Genomic DNA, 16,561 nt, shown 5'->3' with positions numbered 1-16,561 from the left:
TTTTTTTTTTTTTTTGACAATGTCTTCCTAAGTCACTAGGTCAGCCAGGCTGGCCTCAAACTTGAGATACTCCTTGGCTTAGCCTCCCAGAGCACTGGAACTATAGGCATGTACTACCACACTTGAGAAAGTTTTGAATCTTAAGTGGAAGATTACATACATACAACTATTCCTTGTGTGTGTGTGTGTGTGTGTGTGTGTGTGTGTGGTTTGAATCCATAGTCTCAAGCATACTAGGCAAGCACTCTTTCTCCAAGCTATACCTCTAGCTTTTCCTCGTAAATAAAATTTTTATTTTGGCTCATTAGTCTTCCTGAAGAGAGTTTGTTGTTGCGTGTTGTGTCCCTTTGTCCTCAAGACCCTGTATTCAGTCCCCGGTACTGTAACAATAAGGATAATAAAAACTTCAGTTAGACTTGATGACATGTTTTTAGATATTTGTTTATATTCATTTACATTTTGATGAAGATTCCTTAATCATCTTTTTTTTTGGTATTGGGGATCAAACTCGGGTCCTTGGGCTTGCGAGGCAGGCGGTGGAACCACTGAGCTAAATCCCGGGCTCCTTAATCATCTTATTGTTTTTTGTTTGGTTGGTTTTTATTTTTTGAGACAGGGTCTTGCTATGTAATTCAGACTGGCCTTGAACTCACTGCATAGCCTAGGCTGGCCTCAAACTTCCAGTGATCCTCTTGCCTGCCTCAGCCTCCTGAGTGCTGGGATTACAGGGGTTCGTGGCCACACCTGGAATCATTTCATTGTTGACATTAAGCTAACTCTAGTGGACAGACTTGTATGCATGTATATGGTAGATTGGGATAATAAATGTGTATTAATTTGTTTCCCATTGCTACAGTAAAATACCTGGGCCTGGGTACTTTATAAAGAAAAGAGGCTTGGGCCAAGGATTTAGCTCAGTGGTTCCGGCGCCTGCCTCGAAAGCGAAAGGTCCCGAGTTTGATCCCCAGTACCAAAAAAAGAAACCCAAGAAAAGAGGCTTATTTAGCTCACAACTTTGAAGATTAGTTAGCATAGCGCCGACTCTGATGATAGCCTCATAATAGATATCGTGGTGGAAGCAAATTTGAGAAAGGATCACATAGAAAGACAGGAAGCCAGAGAGCAGGAAGGGGCCAGTCTTGCTCTTTGGTAAGAACCACTCTTTCAAGAATTAACTTACTTTGGCCGGGGATTTAGCTCAGTGGTTCCGCCACCTGCCACGAAAGCACAAGGACCCGAGTTCGATCCCTGGTACCAAAAAAAAAAAAAAAAAAGGAAGAATTACTCTGAGAACTATGTACATTAATTCTTTTTAAGGCCCCAAAGACCCAAACATTTTCCACTAGTTTTCACCTTTTGAAGGTTCTGTCACCTCTCAACATTGTCACACTGGGGGCCAAGCTTCTAACACATAAACCCCTGGGGATATACTCATATCATACCTATATCATAGCAAGGTGGTAGGAAGAATCTGCTTGTAGATCATTGGATTTTCTGCTTGAAGGTTCATTTTTCCCCATACATCAGTTATCACAGTAATCTTAAGGAAAAAAACTTTTTCACTCTGAATTATTCATAAATAGCTAAAGATACGAGATAAATAGATGTGCAAATTAAGTGTAATGTTTACTTTTAAGTGTCTGTTGGAAAAGTCCTCTTGTATACTGAATATTGTTAGAGGAAAAGTGGATCATTTGGACCCAAAATCTCATTAGGATTAAGGGAAGTTGTTTGGGATTGAACTTTATTAACCTTTTTTTTTCTTGTGAGTACTATCTCTTTTATTCATTTGGATTCATTCGCTTAACTAAGAAAAAGTTGTGCTCACTTCAGCAGCGCATATTACTAAAACTAAGAAAAAGTTTTAATATTTTTTCTCAGCTCGCGGAACTAAAGCAAGAATGTCTTGCACGTGGTTTGGAGACCAAAGGTATAAAACAAGATCTCATCAACAGGCTCCAGGCATATCTTGAAGAGCATGGTAAGTACTCTGTAAAGTCAAGATGATGTGAGAGAGCTGGGCGTGGTATCGGACACATGTAATCCCAGCACTGGAGAGGCTGAGGCAGGAGGATTGCCATAGGTTCAAGGCCAGCCTGAACTACTAGCAAAACCCTGTCTCAAAAAACAGCAACATAAAAAAGGACGATGTGAGGGGATTAATTTTTAGGCTCTGCCACTTAGAAGATTTCTTCTAGAAGCCTTCTTTTTAGATCATTGTTGATGTAAACTTTTGATTAACAGTGTCAGGGAAACTCTTCTTGGTCATCCAAAATAGTGATTATAATACAAAGAAATAGAGTAAAACCTTGGTTTGCAAGCATCATTCATTCCAGAAACATGCTTGTAATCCAGAGCACTTGTACAGTAAATATGTCAAAGCAAATTTCCCCATAAGAAATAATGGAAACTTAGATGATATGTTCCATAGCCTAAAAATAGTCATATAAAAATGATTATAGTGGGGCGGGGATTTAGGTCAGTGGTTCCGCCGCCTGCCTCAAAAGTGCAAGGTCCCGAGTTTGATCCCTGGTACCCCTCCCCCCAAAAAGATTATAGTACTGAAATGTAATACAAAATAAGAAAAATAAACTGTGCTACACTTTGAAAACCTTAGTGGGTGGTATGAGGGAGTCAGAGAGAAGGGTTATTGTGTAGGGTGGCTTTCACCAATAACTGTCTATTGGTTTTTTGGCCCTCTTTTTTGGGATTATTTTGTTTGTTTTTTGGAGACAGGGTCCCACTTTGTAGTTCAGGCTGGTCTTGAACTCACAGTGATCCTCCTGCCTTATCCTCCCAAGTGCTGGAGATTACAGGGATGTACCACCACACCGGTCTCTTTTCCTGCAACTTTAACAAGGAACCTATCCAAATGACACTTCCTTTAGCCTCCTTTGGAGGATTTCTCGGAAATAAGATATTATTTCATTAAACACATTCATTGCTTGCACTGCTACAACCTTATTTGGGTGGTGCTTTTCTACAAAATTTTGCAGTTTCCTACATTTTATACATCTCCCTAATCTCATGTGAGGGATTCTTCTGCCTTTTTCTCCTCCTATACAGATGATATCTCCATAAAGCTTTGCTGTTGAAAGACTATCACTCATAGTTCTGCAGAGAGAGAGAGACAGAAGCACATGTAGGGTTGGGTGGGAGAAGAACCATTGGCTCAGTTGTGGTCATGTGACATTTGGCATCACTACTGCTTGTGTTGCAAGATGTTGCTGTTTATCAAGTTAAGATTTATTAGAAATGTTTGCTCATCTTGTGGAACCCTCACAGAACAAGTTTCTCACAATCCAAGGTTTTACTGTACTCTCTTTTTTAAAAGATACAGATTTAACTCAGCTTTTTATGTGTGTATATTTTGGTTTTGTTTCTTAAAGGGTCTTACCATGCTGTCCAGGATGGCCTTGAATATTTCAGTGTGTTATTTAAAAGTTAACATTGGTAATACAAATAATATTAGGCTGATAATTGGAAGGCTTATGTTTTACACTTTGTTTTGGTTGTTTTTATGTACTGGGGATTGAACCCAGGTTCTTGTGCATGGTAGGCAAGTGCTGTGCCACAGAGCTACATCCCCAGCCTGGAAGGTTTAAGTTTTAATTCTCTTTATGCCAGAAATGTATTAGGTAATTTAGGTCAGTAACTGTTTACATGGCTAAATGTCTGTTCCTATGGCATGAGACAAATGTCTGGACCCTTGAAATCCATAAACTAGATAATCTCTGGTCCTTTCTAGGTTTGATATTCTTTAGTTTTGCATTTTATTTTATTTTATTTTTTAATTTTTTATTTTTTTGGTACCGGGGATTGAACTCAGGTCTTTGTGCTTGCGAGGCAGGTGGCAGAACCACTGAGCTAAATCCCCAGCCCCTAGTTTTGCATTTTAAAAAATAAAACAAACTGAGCACAGTGGTACATGCCTGAAATCCAGCTGCTTGGGAAGCTGAGGCAAGAGGATTGTGAGTTTAAAGCCAGCCTGAGCAATTTAATAAAACCCTGTCTCAAAAATAGTAAAAGGGTCAGGCTATTTATAGCTTAGTGCTAGAGTAATTGCCTAGCACATGTGTGGCCCCTAGGTTTAATCTGTAGTACCATGGAAGAAATAAAAAAAGAAAGACCCGAGCTTTATTAGGGCATATTATCATTCTGGATTCAACAAATCCCTTTTCTAATTTTTATTTATTCCTTCTTATTGCCATTCCTCACTTCACTTCCTCCCTGCCCCCTTAAGGATCCATTCTAATCATGGGTTTTTTGTTTGTGTGTTTCCAGCTCTTTTTAAAAAATTTTTTCTTTTGGAACAGAGTCTTGCTAAATTACACAGGCTAGGCTCAAACTTTTCCCATCCTAGAGTGCTGGCATTACAGGCACATGCCATCATGTTCAGTTTTAATGAGTTTCATATGTAGTTTTTGTCCTAGTTCCTATAAACCATACAGTGTTTGGTACAGTATTTTCATTTATATAATTAGTAATGAGGCCATAACTTTATTTTATTTCTCACTTTTTTACTAAGTATTGTGTTTTTCTTTTAAGTTGTATCTATATAACACAAGGCTATATGATCATCTAGTTTATTGCAGTTCTGCATAGCATTCTACACAGTGTGGTCAAAGTATGTGGTATTTAAATTTATTGTTTATTAATTTATTTATTTGGTACCGGGGATCGAACTCTTGTTCTTGTGCTTGTGAGGCTGGCAGCTGAACTACTGAGGTAAATCCCTGGCCCCTGTGGTATTTAAATTTAAAAAAATTTTTACATTAAAAGACACATTGCTACTAATCCTCCCTCAGAGGACCCCCCCCCCCTTTTTTTTTGCTTCATACATACCTATCGTGTTGTTTGCTATTTTCTGAAGCAGTTCTGGAAGTCATCTTTTGTGAACGTCTTTAGGAGGTGTGATAAAAAATGTGAATGTTTGATCCCCAGTGCCCCCCTCAAAAAATGTGAATGCTGTTGCTGTGTGACATCCAGTGGAAAGGCAGGCTTGTAAAAACATTGTATAGTGTGTCCTTATTACCTTACTTACCAGATATGGCACACCCTTGTGACTTCTGGCTCTTTCCCAAAGTCAAAATGACCATGAAAGGTCAGCATTTTGAATCCATTCAAGACATTGAGGCAGCCATGACAGCATAACAAAAGACATGAAAGAAGACTTCCAGAACTGCTTCAGAAAGTAGCATGAATGATGGGATAAGTGTGTTCAAAATCAGAAGAATATTTGGGGGTGGGGGTGGTAATGGCACTGTGTCTTTTACTATAATACATTTTTTTAACATTCACTATTTTCTGATCATGTGGCATATGGTATACAGTAATATTTTGCTTCACGAACACGTCTATATGCAAGCAATTTGGGTTACAAACAAAAGTCTTTGGGAGAATTTTGCTTCTGTTTGCAAACTCCTCATCAGGTGACAAAAATGCCCATGGCCATCTTCCCCACACAAACACAGACATCTTCCCCCAAATTGTAAAACAAATTAAGTTCCTAAACCAAGGTACCACCATATAGCCACCACATTTTATAATTGATTCAGTGGCAGACACTTGTATTATCTCCAAGGCTCAGCTACTGTAATACTACTACTTATAGTAATAATATATTTATTAACCCTATATGTATGTATTACTATACAGTATACTAATAATATACTTATATGTGTATATAGTATACTATTGGTATATAAACTATATGCTATACTATTAACGTATAATATTCTGGTTTTTGTTGTTGTTGTTGTTTTGGTACCAGGGATTAAACTCGGGTCCTTGTGTTTTCGAGGCAGGCAATGGAACCACTGAGCTAAATCCCCGGCAACATACAATATTCTGAATTACTTTTATTTCCTTAGGCTCTTGTGAGGGTTTTTCTGGGTACATACCCTGGAGTGGGGTGGGTAGTTACTATATATTCATATGTGTATACATACTTAATATGACAACACTGCCAAATTCCTTCCCAGAATTTCTCTATTAATTAATTAATTAATTAATTTTTTTTTTTTTGAAAGAAGGTCTCACCATGTAGTTCAGGCTGGTCTTGAACTCACTGTGTAGCCCAGGCTGGCCTTAAACTCGAGACGGTCCTCCTGCCTCAGCCTCCCAAGTGCTGGGATTACAGGCATGTGCCACCATGTCTGGCTCAGAATTTTCCTTTAAATATTCACTCATATCACACTAGTGCATCAAGGTTTTTATATCTCCACAAACCTAAATTTGGCATTATCCTATCAAGTGGGCCGGTTTTGCTAATTTGTTGTTTTAACTTACTTTTCTCTAAAAATAATTTTTTAGTGTTCATGGTTCTTTGCCCAGTTTTCTTTTGATTCTCATCATTCACTTACCAGTATGTAGGCCTTTTTTTTTTTTTTTTAATTTTAGCAATTATTTCCTTGTCCTTCTTGGTGTTTTGTTTTTTGTTTTTGAGACAGTCTCACTATGTAGACCAGGCTGACCTTGAACTTGTGGCAATGCTTAAGTGCCTCAGCCTCCCGAGTGCTGGGATTACAGGTGTGCACACACCTGGTGACCTTATTTTTTAAACAGATCCTTCCCCATCACTAAATCTCAAAATTATCTTTCTACATTACTTTTTAAATTAATTTTATAATGTGACCTCATCACATTTAGTTTTTCAGTCCAAATGGAATTCAGCTTTGTACTAATGTTAGATAGAGATCTGGTTTTTGTCTTCTCCAAATGTAATGAATTTTCTGTTCTACCTTCATTATTGATTCTTACTTTTGGAAACCAAGTTAATTATAATTTTAGCCTTAAGTACAGTGATGAATGTGGTTTTATAGCGAGAGTTGACCTGAATATTTTAATATTCTTTAGCCGAAGAGGAGGCAAATGAAGAAGATGTACTGGGAGATGAAACAGAGGTGAGTTGGAAATAGTAACGTTAGTCACTGGCCTGACAGTGTGCTATTGCCTTGACCGTGCTTAACGTCAATCATTAGACTGCTTAGATGCTAATCTGTTAGGGAAGTCTAAGAGAGGAATGAAAGTTCTGAGAGACTTGTTAATTTTGGAGTTGTGATAATCTTAAATAGATGGGTATACTTTTTTTTGAGATAGGGTCTCACTGTGTATCTTAGACTGGTCTCGAATTTGCAGTTCTCCTGCCTCAGCCTCCTGAGTGCTGGGAGATGAGTATTTACTCTTTGATTTTATGTTAACCTTGTTGTTTCATTTGGTTTTAGGAAGAAGAAACAAAGCCCATAGAACTGCCTGTCAAAGAGGAAGAACCCCCTGAAAAAACTGTTGATATGTAATTATCTTTTTTATAATCTGAATACAGAGCAGATAGTTCTTTTACTGTGTAAAGATTCCCTTTGTTTTACCTTTATTCCCATTGATCTTCTAATTTCTGATTAAATCATACATTTTTAGAAGTGTCTTACTTCAATCAAGTACATGGTCCAAGTGAGGCTAGTTTGTCTCTAAATTTTGTAGTGGGTAATTAGAACCAGGTGACTTCAGCCCAGACACAATTTACTTTTTCTATCCTTTGTTCTTGTGCAGGATCACCATAATAGAGTATTCTGTTAGAATCTGTATGATTCTCTATACTGTAAACTACTAAATTCTGTAAACTGTTGTCTTCACAGAAAAGTGTGAAACTGTATATAGTTTTACAAGAGAGGAGAGGGTAGAGGTTATGTCTTACATAACCCTGTGCCTGTGTTCTTTCTTGCTTTTTGATTTACGGGGGTGGGGGTTGGGGCAAAGTACTAGAGTGGAAAGTGGATCTCAGTTTGTTTGAGCTATCCCACAAAGTTGATGCTAAACATCATTTATTTGGGGCTCTTTCCACAAATATCTGACTGTTTTGTATGCCAGCCAATTAAGAACAGTTGAGGGCCAGGGATTTATTAGCTCAGTGGTTCCGCCGCCTGCCTGGCAAGCGCAAGGACCCGAGTTCGATCCCCGGTACCAAAAAAAAAAGTTGAGTCCCTCTTGACATTTTTGTTCCTTACAGTAGTATTAAAGGCATTTAGTTATAAAAGGCAATGTATATAAAAATCATTCAATACATAGAGGAGTATATAAATTGAAAATTAAGTGCTTCTTATGTCTATCTCCATCAGACTTTCCAGAGAATTTTTTTTCCCCAGAGATTTTTTTTTTCGTGGATCCTTTTTGGGATATTTAACATGGTTGTGTGTTTTCATGTAATTTCTTCTTCTTTTTTTTCTCCTGATATTTGGATTTGAACCTAAGCCCTCCCACATGCCAAGCAAGAACTCTACCACTAGCTACATTCCCAGCCCTTTTTGTGTTTTATGGGTTTTTAAATTTTTAAATTTTTATTTTTTTAGAAACTGTCTCACTATGTAGCCTAGGCTCGCCTTGAACTCACCATGTAGTCCAGGCTGGCTTTGAACTTGTGGTGCTCCTCCAGCCTCAGCCCCCCAAGTGCTGGGATTACAAGAGTGTGACACCATGCCAGGCTCCAGCCCTTTTTAGTTTTTATTTTGAAAAGGGTTTCATTAGGTCATGCAAGCTAGTCTGGAACTTGTGATTTTCCTGCGTTAGCCTCTGGAATAGCTGGATGTGCAGCAGCACCATTCCTAGCTAGGACTTTATTCTTTCTAGAAATTAATAACACTCAGTTCTGTAGAGAAACGGTAGTTCATTTCACCAGTCTTCTGTTTGTAGACATTCAGTTACTCATAAAAGCAAAAACAAAAACAAAAAACAGTGCTGTATGTCCTTATCCATTTTTTTTTTTTTTTTTTTTTGGTACCAGGGATCGAACTCAGGTCCTTGCACTCGCGAAGCAGGCGGCGGAACCACTGAGCTAAATCCCTGGCCCTATCCAACTATTTTTTTTTTTTTTTTTGGTACCTGAGATCGAACTCGGGACCTTGTGCTTGCGAGACAGGCGCCAGAACCACTGAGCTAAATCCCTGGCCCAATCCAACCATTTTTATACTTATGCATTATGACCATATGAAAAATTCCTAGCATGAGATTTGCTGTATCATAGTGAACATTTAACATTTTGATTGATTTTGTCAAATACTACTTTGTAAAGCCATCATATTTATTATTATTTTAAACTTTTTTGTTGTTAGAGATTGAACTCAAGGTCTCACTCATGCCAAGCAGCTGCTATACCAATAAACTGTATTCCTAGCTCCCATTCTAGGTTTATAATTCAGTATAATAGGGAAAATGAATTGTTGGGAAAGCTTTTAAGACATATGGCTGAGGGCCAGGGATTTAACGCAGTGGTTCTGCTGCCTGCCTTGCAAGAGCAAGGACCCGAGTTCGATCCCTGGTACCAAAAAAAAAAAGACATGTGGCCAAGCATGATGATGCATTCCTGTAACCCCAGCCCTCCAGATGCTGAGGCAGGGGGATCCATGAGTTTATAGCTAGCCTGGGCTGTGTAGTGAGACTCTGTCTCAAAAGACCAAAACAAATAAAACAGAGATGTTTTGAGGACTTGGACAGGAAGGAAGATCAAATGGATATATGAAAATTTGCTTGTTTGGGTTAAAAATTAATGAGGTTTGAAAATCTGAAGAAGTTGATTATGCGTAGCATATATGAAATTTGTAATTCTCTTATTCAGGGGGTTTTAATTCTATTGATGAATTTTGAAACAAAATGCAAAGCATGTGGAGGTGGTAATTTTGTTTTTTAGAGGTATGGTTGTAGTAGTTAGACTAGATATGTTCAGAGATTCTGGGTCCTTGTAATTTAGAGAGTATTTTTTATATGTAACTGGGTGTGAGAAAATACTGTCAGTGTAGTAGAGATTTCCCACAAGTCCCAGAATGTGGTGTGTATTTATTTCTTAAGTTTAATTGTGCCTAAGAGGATTGGAATCTAGTGGAAGGAAGCTTCCTCTCTTGGTTTCCTTTTTTGCCATGAAGTCTACTTCAGTGATTGTGTTTTAGGATGAGAATGTGGAGGAAGTCATTAGCCTTGGATTGATGGAGAAGACTGCTCCCTTAATGACATTGGACTTCAAGTAAAACATTAAACTTCTGAGCCTTTTTTTTTTTTTGCCTGAACAGAGAAGGCTCTGGGGAAGGATAGTCAGGAAGTGGAAAGTATGTAGAGGTTTCTTTATAAGTCAGAATCTTCAGGGCTGATTTAGGTCCTTTGAATATTCAAAAGGTAGTTTCCTTGCTTAATCTTTAGCCTGAAGTTCTGCACAAACATGTCTCTTGTTTCTGGTTTGATTTTTTTTTTTTTTTCTTCAGGCAAGGTAGTTATATATTGTAGGACTTAGTTATGGTCAGCAGGGGGCACCCATTGCTTGTCTGTCCAGGGACCTCCAACAAAAGAATGCAGAGCATAAGTTCCTCTTCCAGAATTGCTTCCTCTGAAAATGTAATTAAACCATTACTACCTTTCAGGTCATCAAATGGGAAAAGTGTCTGGGATATTGTAACAAAAGCTGCCCATGTCTCCAAATGAGGGACCTTAATGAGACTGGTTATGACCCACAGTTTTATGAGAGTTGTTTGGTGGAGAGTTAATGCCCTTCTATTTATTCTGGGTACTTCCGAACTTTGTCCCCCACCCCTATGGTCTCTTTTGTTTCGTCTTAAACCTTTTGACCAGTAACTTACCATGTTTTCCTAATTCAAACCCCCCTTATACCTTTTTCCCACTCCCTTTGGCAGTTTTATTTGTTCCACTTTGACTGTTTCAGCTAGAGTTTAAGTCCTGGTGGGAGAAATAAGGGTTTTGTAGAGAAGGAAGTCAGAGTTTGTAGAGCATTTATTAAATGTTATTGTGATAAAAATTGAGAGTTGAAGGGATAGTTATTGGTCTAAAAGTAAATTTAAAGTTTCTAAAAGCCAATGGAATGATTTCTGGTATCCTTTGCATGTTTCTCTTCAGCCCAGTATATTTAACCAGGCTTCTTTCCTGATTGTTTTCTTAATACCTTAGCAAAAGTAGTTTACTATTATTTGAACTCATCTCAGTAGATGATAGTTCAGGAAACTAGAATTCTAATGGACTTCATGTTTCCTTGGATTAGAAGATGGCAGAGGGAGGCAGAGGATAAGACTCAGTGAATTCTAATACATTTCTAAGGTTTTGGCTTAGAATATCAGTTTACTTAATTTTTTTTTTTTTTGGTACTGGGGATCAAACTCGGGACCTTGCACTTGCGAGGCAGGTGGCAGAACCACTGAGCTAAATCCCCAGGCCTCAGTTTACTGATTTTAAAAATTTTTTCCAGGGCAGCAGAGAAGAAAGTGGTAAAAATTACATCTGAGATGCCACAGACTGAGGTATGTGTTCTGCTCCTTAATAGAATAGTCTATATTTCTGTTTCTTACCCTTTATTCTCTTTGCATCATAACTTTAAATTTTTTATTTGTAGACAAAAAAAACTACTACCAAATTTTGATATTGATTTCCCTGCCGGCTACTATTAAGAAAATATTTGGGCTGGGTATGGTGGTTCAAGCCTGTAATCCCATAACTCAAGAGGCTGAGGAAGGAGGATAGCCATGAGTTTGAGGCCATCCTGGGCTAAATAATGAATTCAGGGCCAGCCTGAACTACAAAGCGAGACCCTGCCTCAAAAAACTAAAAAAAAAGAAAGAAAGAAAGAAAGAAAGAAAATATTTGGACTACCTTTGAAGCTGTACTCTTTTTGTGTATAATTCTGTAGTCTTAGTGGTAAATCTAATATGTTTACTAAGCTAGGTTAGTTTGAGTAAATTGTGTCTTGGAAAAGTAACAATGATAGATATCCTTAAATTGTTACTTGCTAGCAGATGAGATTCAAATTTTTTTGAATTTTGTCTCAAGATCTCTGAAACCAGGTTTCAGTTGAGATCTTGTGCACAGCTTTGTACTTTAAAAGTAGAGAATCATTAAACTCTTTTAGAATGCCTTGAGACAACACTGCCTCATTTCTAATTCAAAGAAGTCACTAGTGTTAAAGCAAAGTGTTGATTTTATCTCTTTTCAAAGGTCAGCCATAGTTTTTGTGTTCTTGGCTTCATGCATAAAGTAGGTTTTATTTTGTTTCCCTCTTTTGTTTTTGAAGGCATGAATGTGATGTCTTTTTTGTGTTTGCTTTCTGGAAAACAGCTGTTACATTTAGCCCTAGAATGGACACACCTGATATCCTCTACAGTTGTCAGTATTTTCATTCTAGACCTTAAGAAATTATCTGAGTGCAGTGGTACATACCTGTCATCCCAGGACTGTGGGAAGCAGAGGCAGGAGAATCACACGTTTCAGCCCAGTTAGGCAACTCATGAGACCTGTCTAAAAAATAAAAAAAGCTAGGGGTGCAGCTCAGTTCAAAAGCCCTGGGTTCAATCCCTAGGAATCCCCCACCTGAAAGAAAATCTCTAGTAATCCCCCCCAAAAAAGAAAAAAAGTTATTCCTATTATTAAGGTATCACCTCTAATGAACTTTTTTTTAACTAGAAATTGAATTTTTCTCTTCTTTTTTTGTCTGTTACCACTTAGAGAATGCAGAAGAGGGCTGAACGATTCAATGTACCCGTGAGCTTGGAAAGTAAGAAAGCTGCTCGGGCAGCTAGGTGAGTGTCTCCAGCCTTTTGGACATGTGATAGTGATAGTATGAAAGTGTGCAGATGTGACCCTATATCTAGATTTTTGGATATAATTACTGATTTTCAGTAGAATAGTGGCCCTGCTGAAAGGAAATAAACATTTTTTGACCCTATTCAACACATCTCTGGTGATATGGTAAGGAAGCTATGGAATAGGTTTATTATTAAATAGGGTTTTGTAATAGTTGAAAGTCAGAGGGCCGGGGATTTAGCTCAGTGGGACTGTGCCTGCCTCACAAGCTCAAGGTCCTGAGTTCAGTCTCTGCTACTGGAAAAAAAAAGTTGAAAGTCAGGAATTGACTGCTGCTCCTCATTCTGATAAGGCTTCCTTGTAGCTTATTTTCTGGACTTTCGGTGAGAATGAGAGTGAACCTCTTTCATGAGGTTGTTAGAATTAGCTAATGATTGCAAAGCTTGAGATCACAAGCATGAAGTGCCGTATGTATACTTGACACAGAGACAGACAATCAAGAGTGTGAACAGCTTCCTAAAATTAAACTTGTTTTTTCTTCTTACAGGTTTGGGATTTCTTCAGTTCCAACAAAAGGTAAGATTACACATATTCTTCTGAGAAAGTTATCTTTGTTTTCTTTCTTTTTTGACATAACAGATTTCATTTCTCCAAAATCAGATAAATTTGTTAGCTGTAGAAGCTTTTAGGTTATAGCATTTGCCTTTTTGCTTTTTTTGTTTGTTTGTTTTTTGTTTGATTTGTTTGGGTTTTTTTTTTGAACCAGGGATTGAACTCAGGACCATGCACTTGTGAGGCAGGTGTGGCGCCACTGAGTTAAATCCCTGGCCCTGCCTTTTTGCTTTAAGTAAATCACATTTAAACCTTCCTGGGAAATTAAGAGAAGGTTCTAAAATTATAAGAGAATAGGAATAGTGCCAACATTTTTCTTCCTTAGACATCTTCACAGAAGTTTTTAGTACCTTGCTTACTCTAGTGTCTTATCAGCATAAAATTTTTTTTCCTTTTGGAGACAGGGTCTCGCTGTGTAGTTTAGGCTGGCCTTGAACTCAACTATGTAGCCTACACTGGCTTCCAGTTTGTGGCAACACTCCTGCCTCAGCCTCCTGAGTGCTAGGACTACAGGTGTGTACCACCATGCCCAGCTGCATAAAATATTATGTACCTATTTAGTGTTGTGGGTTAATATAAGTGGTAAAGGAGAAAGAATACCTTTTAGCTTAACAGTTTTACTTCAGAAACTTACAAGGGAATAAACTTGGATGTACTTAAACACTTAACCATGAAGATTGTCACAGCATTATTTATAGTCATCAATAACTGGAAACATAGTGGGAGGAGCAAGGGAAAGGAAAGAAGGGAAAGGAAAAATGATGAGAAATGGAAAAAATGGAAATAAAGTCTTTGTAAATAGGGAAGGGTGGAGGGCGTGAAAGGAGGGCTAGGAATGGGGAAAAAATAAGAACCAAGATGCATTATGTAAAGGTACAATTCCCAATGAGAAATGTAATTGTGTTGTATACCTACAATGTACCAATAAAAGAATTTAATACAAAAATAAATAAATAAATAAATAAATAACTGGAAACAGCCAAATTTGTACAACACAGAATTGGTTAAATGTATACCATTAATATACCAGATTATACTATCTTAAGAAATGGTATTTGTCAGAAGTAAGTGAAAAAGGTTCCAAAATTGTACTAACAGGTATGTTCCCATTTTATTCATAAAAATGAGCATGTATGGATAGGATAAAAAGATTTGAAGGACATTTACTAAATTCTTAGTACCGAATATCTCAGGTAGAATTTTGAGTGACTTTTTTTTTGCTTGCATTTTTAAAATCTATTCAGTGAATATGTATTATTTTGTAATTAAGAGAAACAGTTATTTAAAAATGAAAAAAAAGAACATAGCATCCTGGCTTGTTGACACATGCCTGTAGGATTGCTGGTTTGAGCCCATTCTGCACAATTTAGCAATTTGAGACTCTGTCTCAAAATAAAAAAGGGCTGAGGATGTAGCTCAGTGCAGAGTTCCTGGGTTTAAAACCCAGTACTACAAAACTTAAAACAAAAAGCATTGCCCTTGTTCTGGATTAACAATTTAAATATTATCTCCTAACCTGGTCTTCCTAGTCGCCTGTCAGTTTTGTGTGTTGAGAAAATGTCCCCCAGTGATTTTTGTAATGTTTTTTGGTTGGGCGGTTGGCTTTTTTTGAGACAGAGGGTCTCACTGTGTAGTCCAGATGGGCCATGAACTTGCAGAGATCCTCTTGCCTCTGCTTCCCAAGTGCTGGGATTATAGGTATGTGCCACCACAACCAGTAATCTGAGAAAGAGAGTTTTGACTAAGGATTGAACCTAAGGCCTTTGCACTGAGCTGCACAACACTCCCCACACCTTCCTGTTTCTTTTGAGATAGGGGCTCAATAAGTTGCCCAGGCTGGGCTTGAACTTGTGATCCTCCTGCCTGAGCCTTCCAGAGTCCTAGGATACCAGTCATGAGATTGAAATTGCTTAAAATGAAATTCTGGAAAGTATGAAATAAATAATTACTGATGAGGATAGGATTAGGCCTGAACACTTACTTACTATTTGCTTCCCCTTGTTTTGAGACAAAATCTCACTATGTAGTTCAGGCTGGCCTTGAACTCAATGTATAGTCCCCAACCTCACAATGATCCTCCGGCCTCAGCTCCCAAGTGCGGGGATTACAAGCATGTGCACACCATCCCTGGCTGTTTTCACATTTTGTGTATAAGGTTTTTTGTTTTGTTTTTGAGACAGGATCTCACTGTGTTAGTTCCAGATGTCCTTGAACTCACTGTGTAGCCCAGGCTGGCCTTGAACTCTAGAAGATCCTTCTTTCTTAGCCTCCCAAGCATTAGGATTACAGGCATGCACCATCACGCCTGGCTTAAAAGTTTTTGTATGGATGTTATGTTTTCATTTCTCTTGGGCATATATATCTAGTAGAATTGCTGGGTCATATAGTAACTGTGTTGAACTTTGAGAAACTGAAAACAGCCACATGTTCACAAGTGAATGGAGACATGATATCTAGATGTGTTTTCTGCTGCTTTTTATCATTGTAGGATAAAGGATCTTTGTCCCATATACTGTTTTTATGCTATTCTAATTTGATTTGAAGACTGTTGACATCCTTTATGACTTTAAAAAATATTAAGTAAAACTTTTTTATTTGCTTTTGTAGGTCTGTCATCTGACACCAAGCCTATGGTATGAAATCTTTTTTTTTTCTCCTTTGCAGAGCCAGATAGTAACTCTATACAGTTAGAGGGAACTCTGAGTCATGAGTTTGGTAACTATTTTCAGTATAATATTATATGTCCTGAATTTTTAAAAAGAAATTATCTTGAGATATAGAGATAACAGAAAAATTGCCACATAACTCACTTATTACAGACATCTTCCATTCTACCATATCTTTTTTTGAAACAATGACTAGATTTTGTTAGCTAAAAGACAGCCTCTTTGTACTGGAATTTTAGGCCTTGTCTGATGGCTTTATTTATATATTTTGTGGTACTGGGGGTTGAACCCACAACCAGGCAAGAGCACTATTACTGAGCTATAAACCCAGCCCTCCAGTGGCTTTAAATAATTACCATAAGAGGATCAGTAGAAGCAATTTATGAGTTCTATTTGTAGATACCTTTTCTTTTAAACCTGTTAAATACAAAATCACAGAATAGAGAATGGTGGAATGGCCTGGGCTGTTTTGACTAGTCTGCATGTTTGGAAATGGAAACATGGTGTGGTAGAGTACATTCAGCCTTAAGAAATCCTGCTTTTGGGGATACTGTTCAGTATTTTAAGTGAAGTTGAAATACTTCATTACTGTTGTCATTATTAATTAAAATATGCTAAGTCTTATAATTACAAGTCTTATATACCAAGATTTCCAAGAAAATGGAGGGAAGAGAATTGAAGTGGGTAATTGTGGTACATTTGAAAATGTGAGCACTGCA

The 16,561-nt window shown here is 37.7% G+C and overlaps 1 protein-coding gene and 1 long non-coding RNA gene across 3 annotated transcripts in view; one reads left to right on the top strand and one right to left on the bottom strand.

Annotated features, from left to right (window-relative positions):
* The window catches only part of Sarnp (SAP domain containing ribonucleoprotein), a 59,211-nt gene that overhangs the window by 11,723 nt on the left and 30,927 nt on the right, over nucleotides 1-16,561 (top strand). For both annotated transcript variants that reach the window (XR_002388270.2, XM_004861397.4), the window contains exons 2-8: nucleotides 1,882-1,981; nucleotides 6,859-6,905; nucleotides 7,227-7,294; nucleotides 11,237-11,288; nucleotides 12,487-12,560; nucleotides 13,112-13,140; nucleotides 15,784-15,809. Coding sequence is in view for 1 of the 2 variants with exons in the window: in XM_004861397.4 (XP_004861454.2) it covers nucleotides 1,882-1,981; nucleotides 6,859-6,905; nucleotides 7,227-7,294; nucleotides 11,237-11,288; nucleotides 12,487-12,560; nucleotides 13,112-13,140; nucleotides 15,784-15,809 (396 nt within the window). In the remaining variant the exon portion in view is untranslated. The remainder of the gene's footprint in view (nucleotides 1-1,881; nucleotides 1,982-6,858; nucleotides 6,906-7,226; nucleotides 7,295-11,236; nucleotides 11,289-12,486; nucleotides 12,561-13,111; nucleotides 13,141-15,783; nucleotides 15,810-16,561) is intronic.
* LOC147823698 (uncharacterized) lies at nucleotides 271-12,281 on the bottom strand. The gene is made up of 3 exons (XR_015443372.1): nucleotides 12,202-12,281; nucleotides 1,181-1,248; nucleotides 271-380 (listed from the first exon to the last, which is right to left on the bottom strand). It is a non-coding gene; the product is annotated as an uncharacterized LOC147823698 (long non-coding RNA).

This window comes from Heterocephalus glaber, unplaced genomic scaffold (genome assembly GCF_053883595.1).
Source record: "Heterocephalus glaber isolate CG9 unplaced genomic scaffold, H.glaber_assembly_v1.0 deba00001569, whole genome shotgun sequence".
NCBI lineage: Eukaryota > Metazoa > Chordata > Mammalia > Rodentia > Bathyergidae > Heterocephalus > Heterocephalus glaber.
This window is presented reverse-complemented; position numbering and strand designations above follow the sequence as displayed.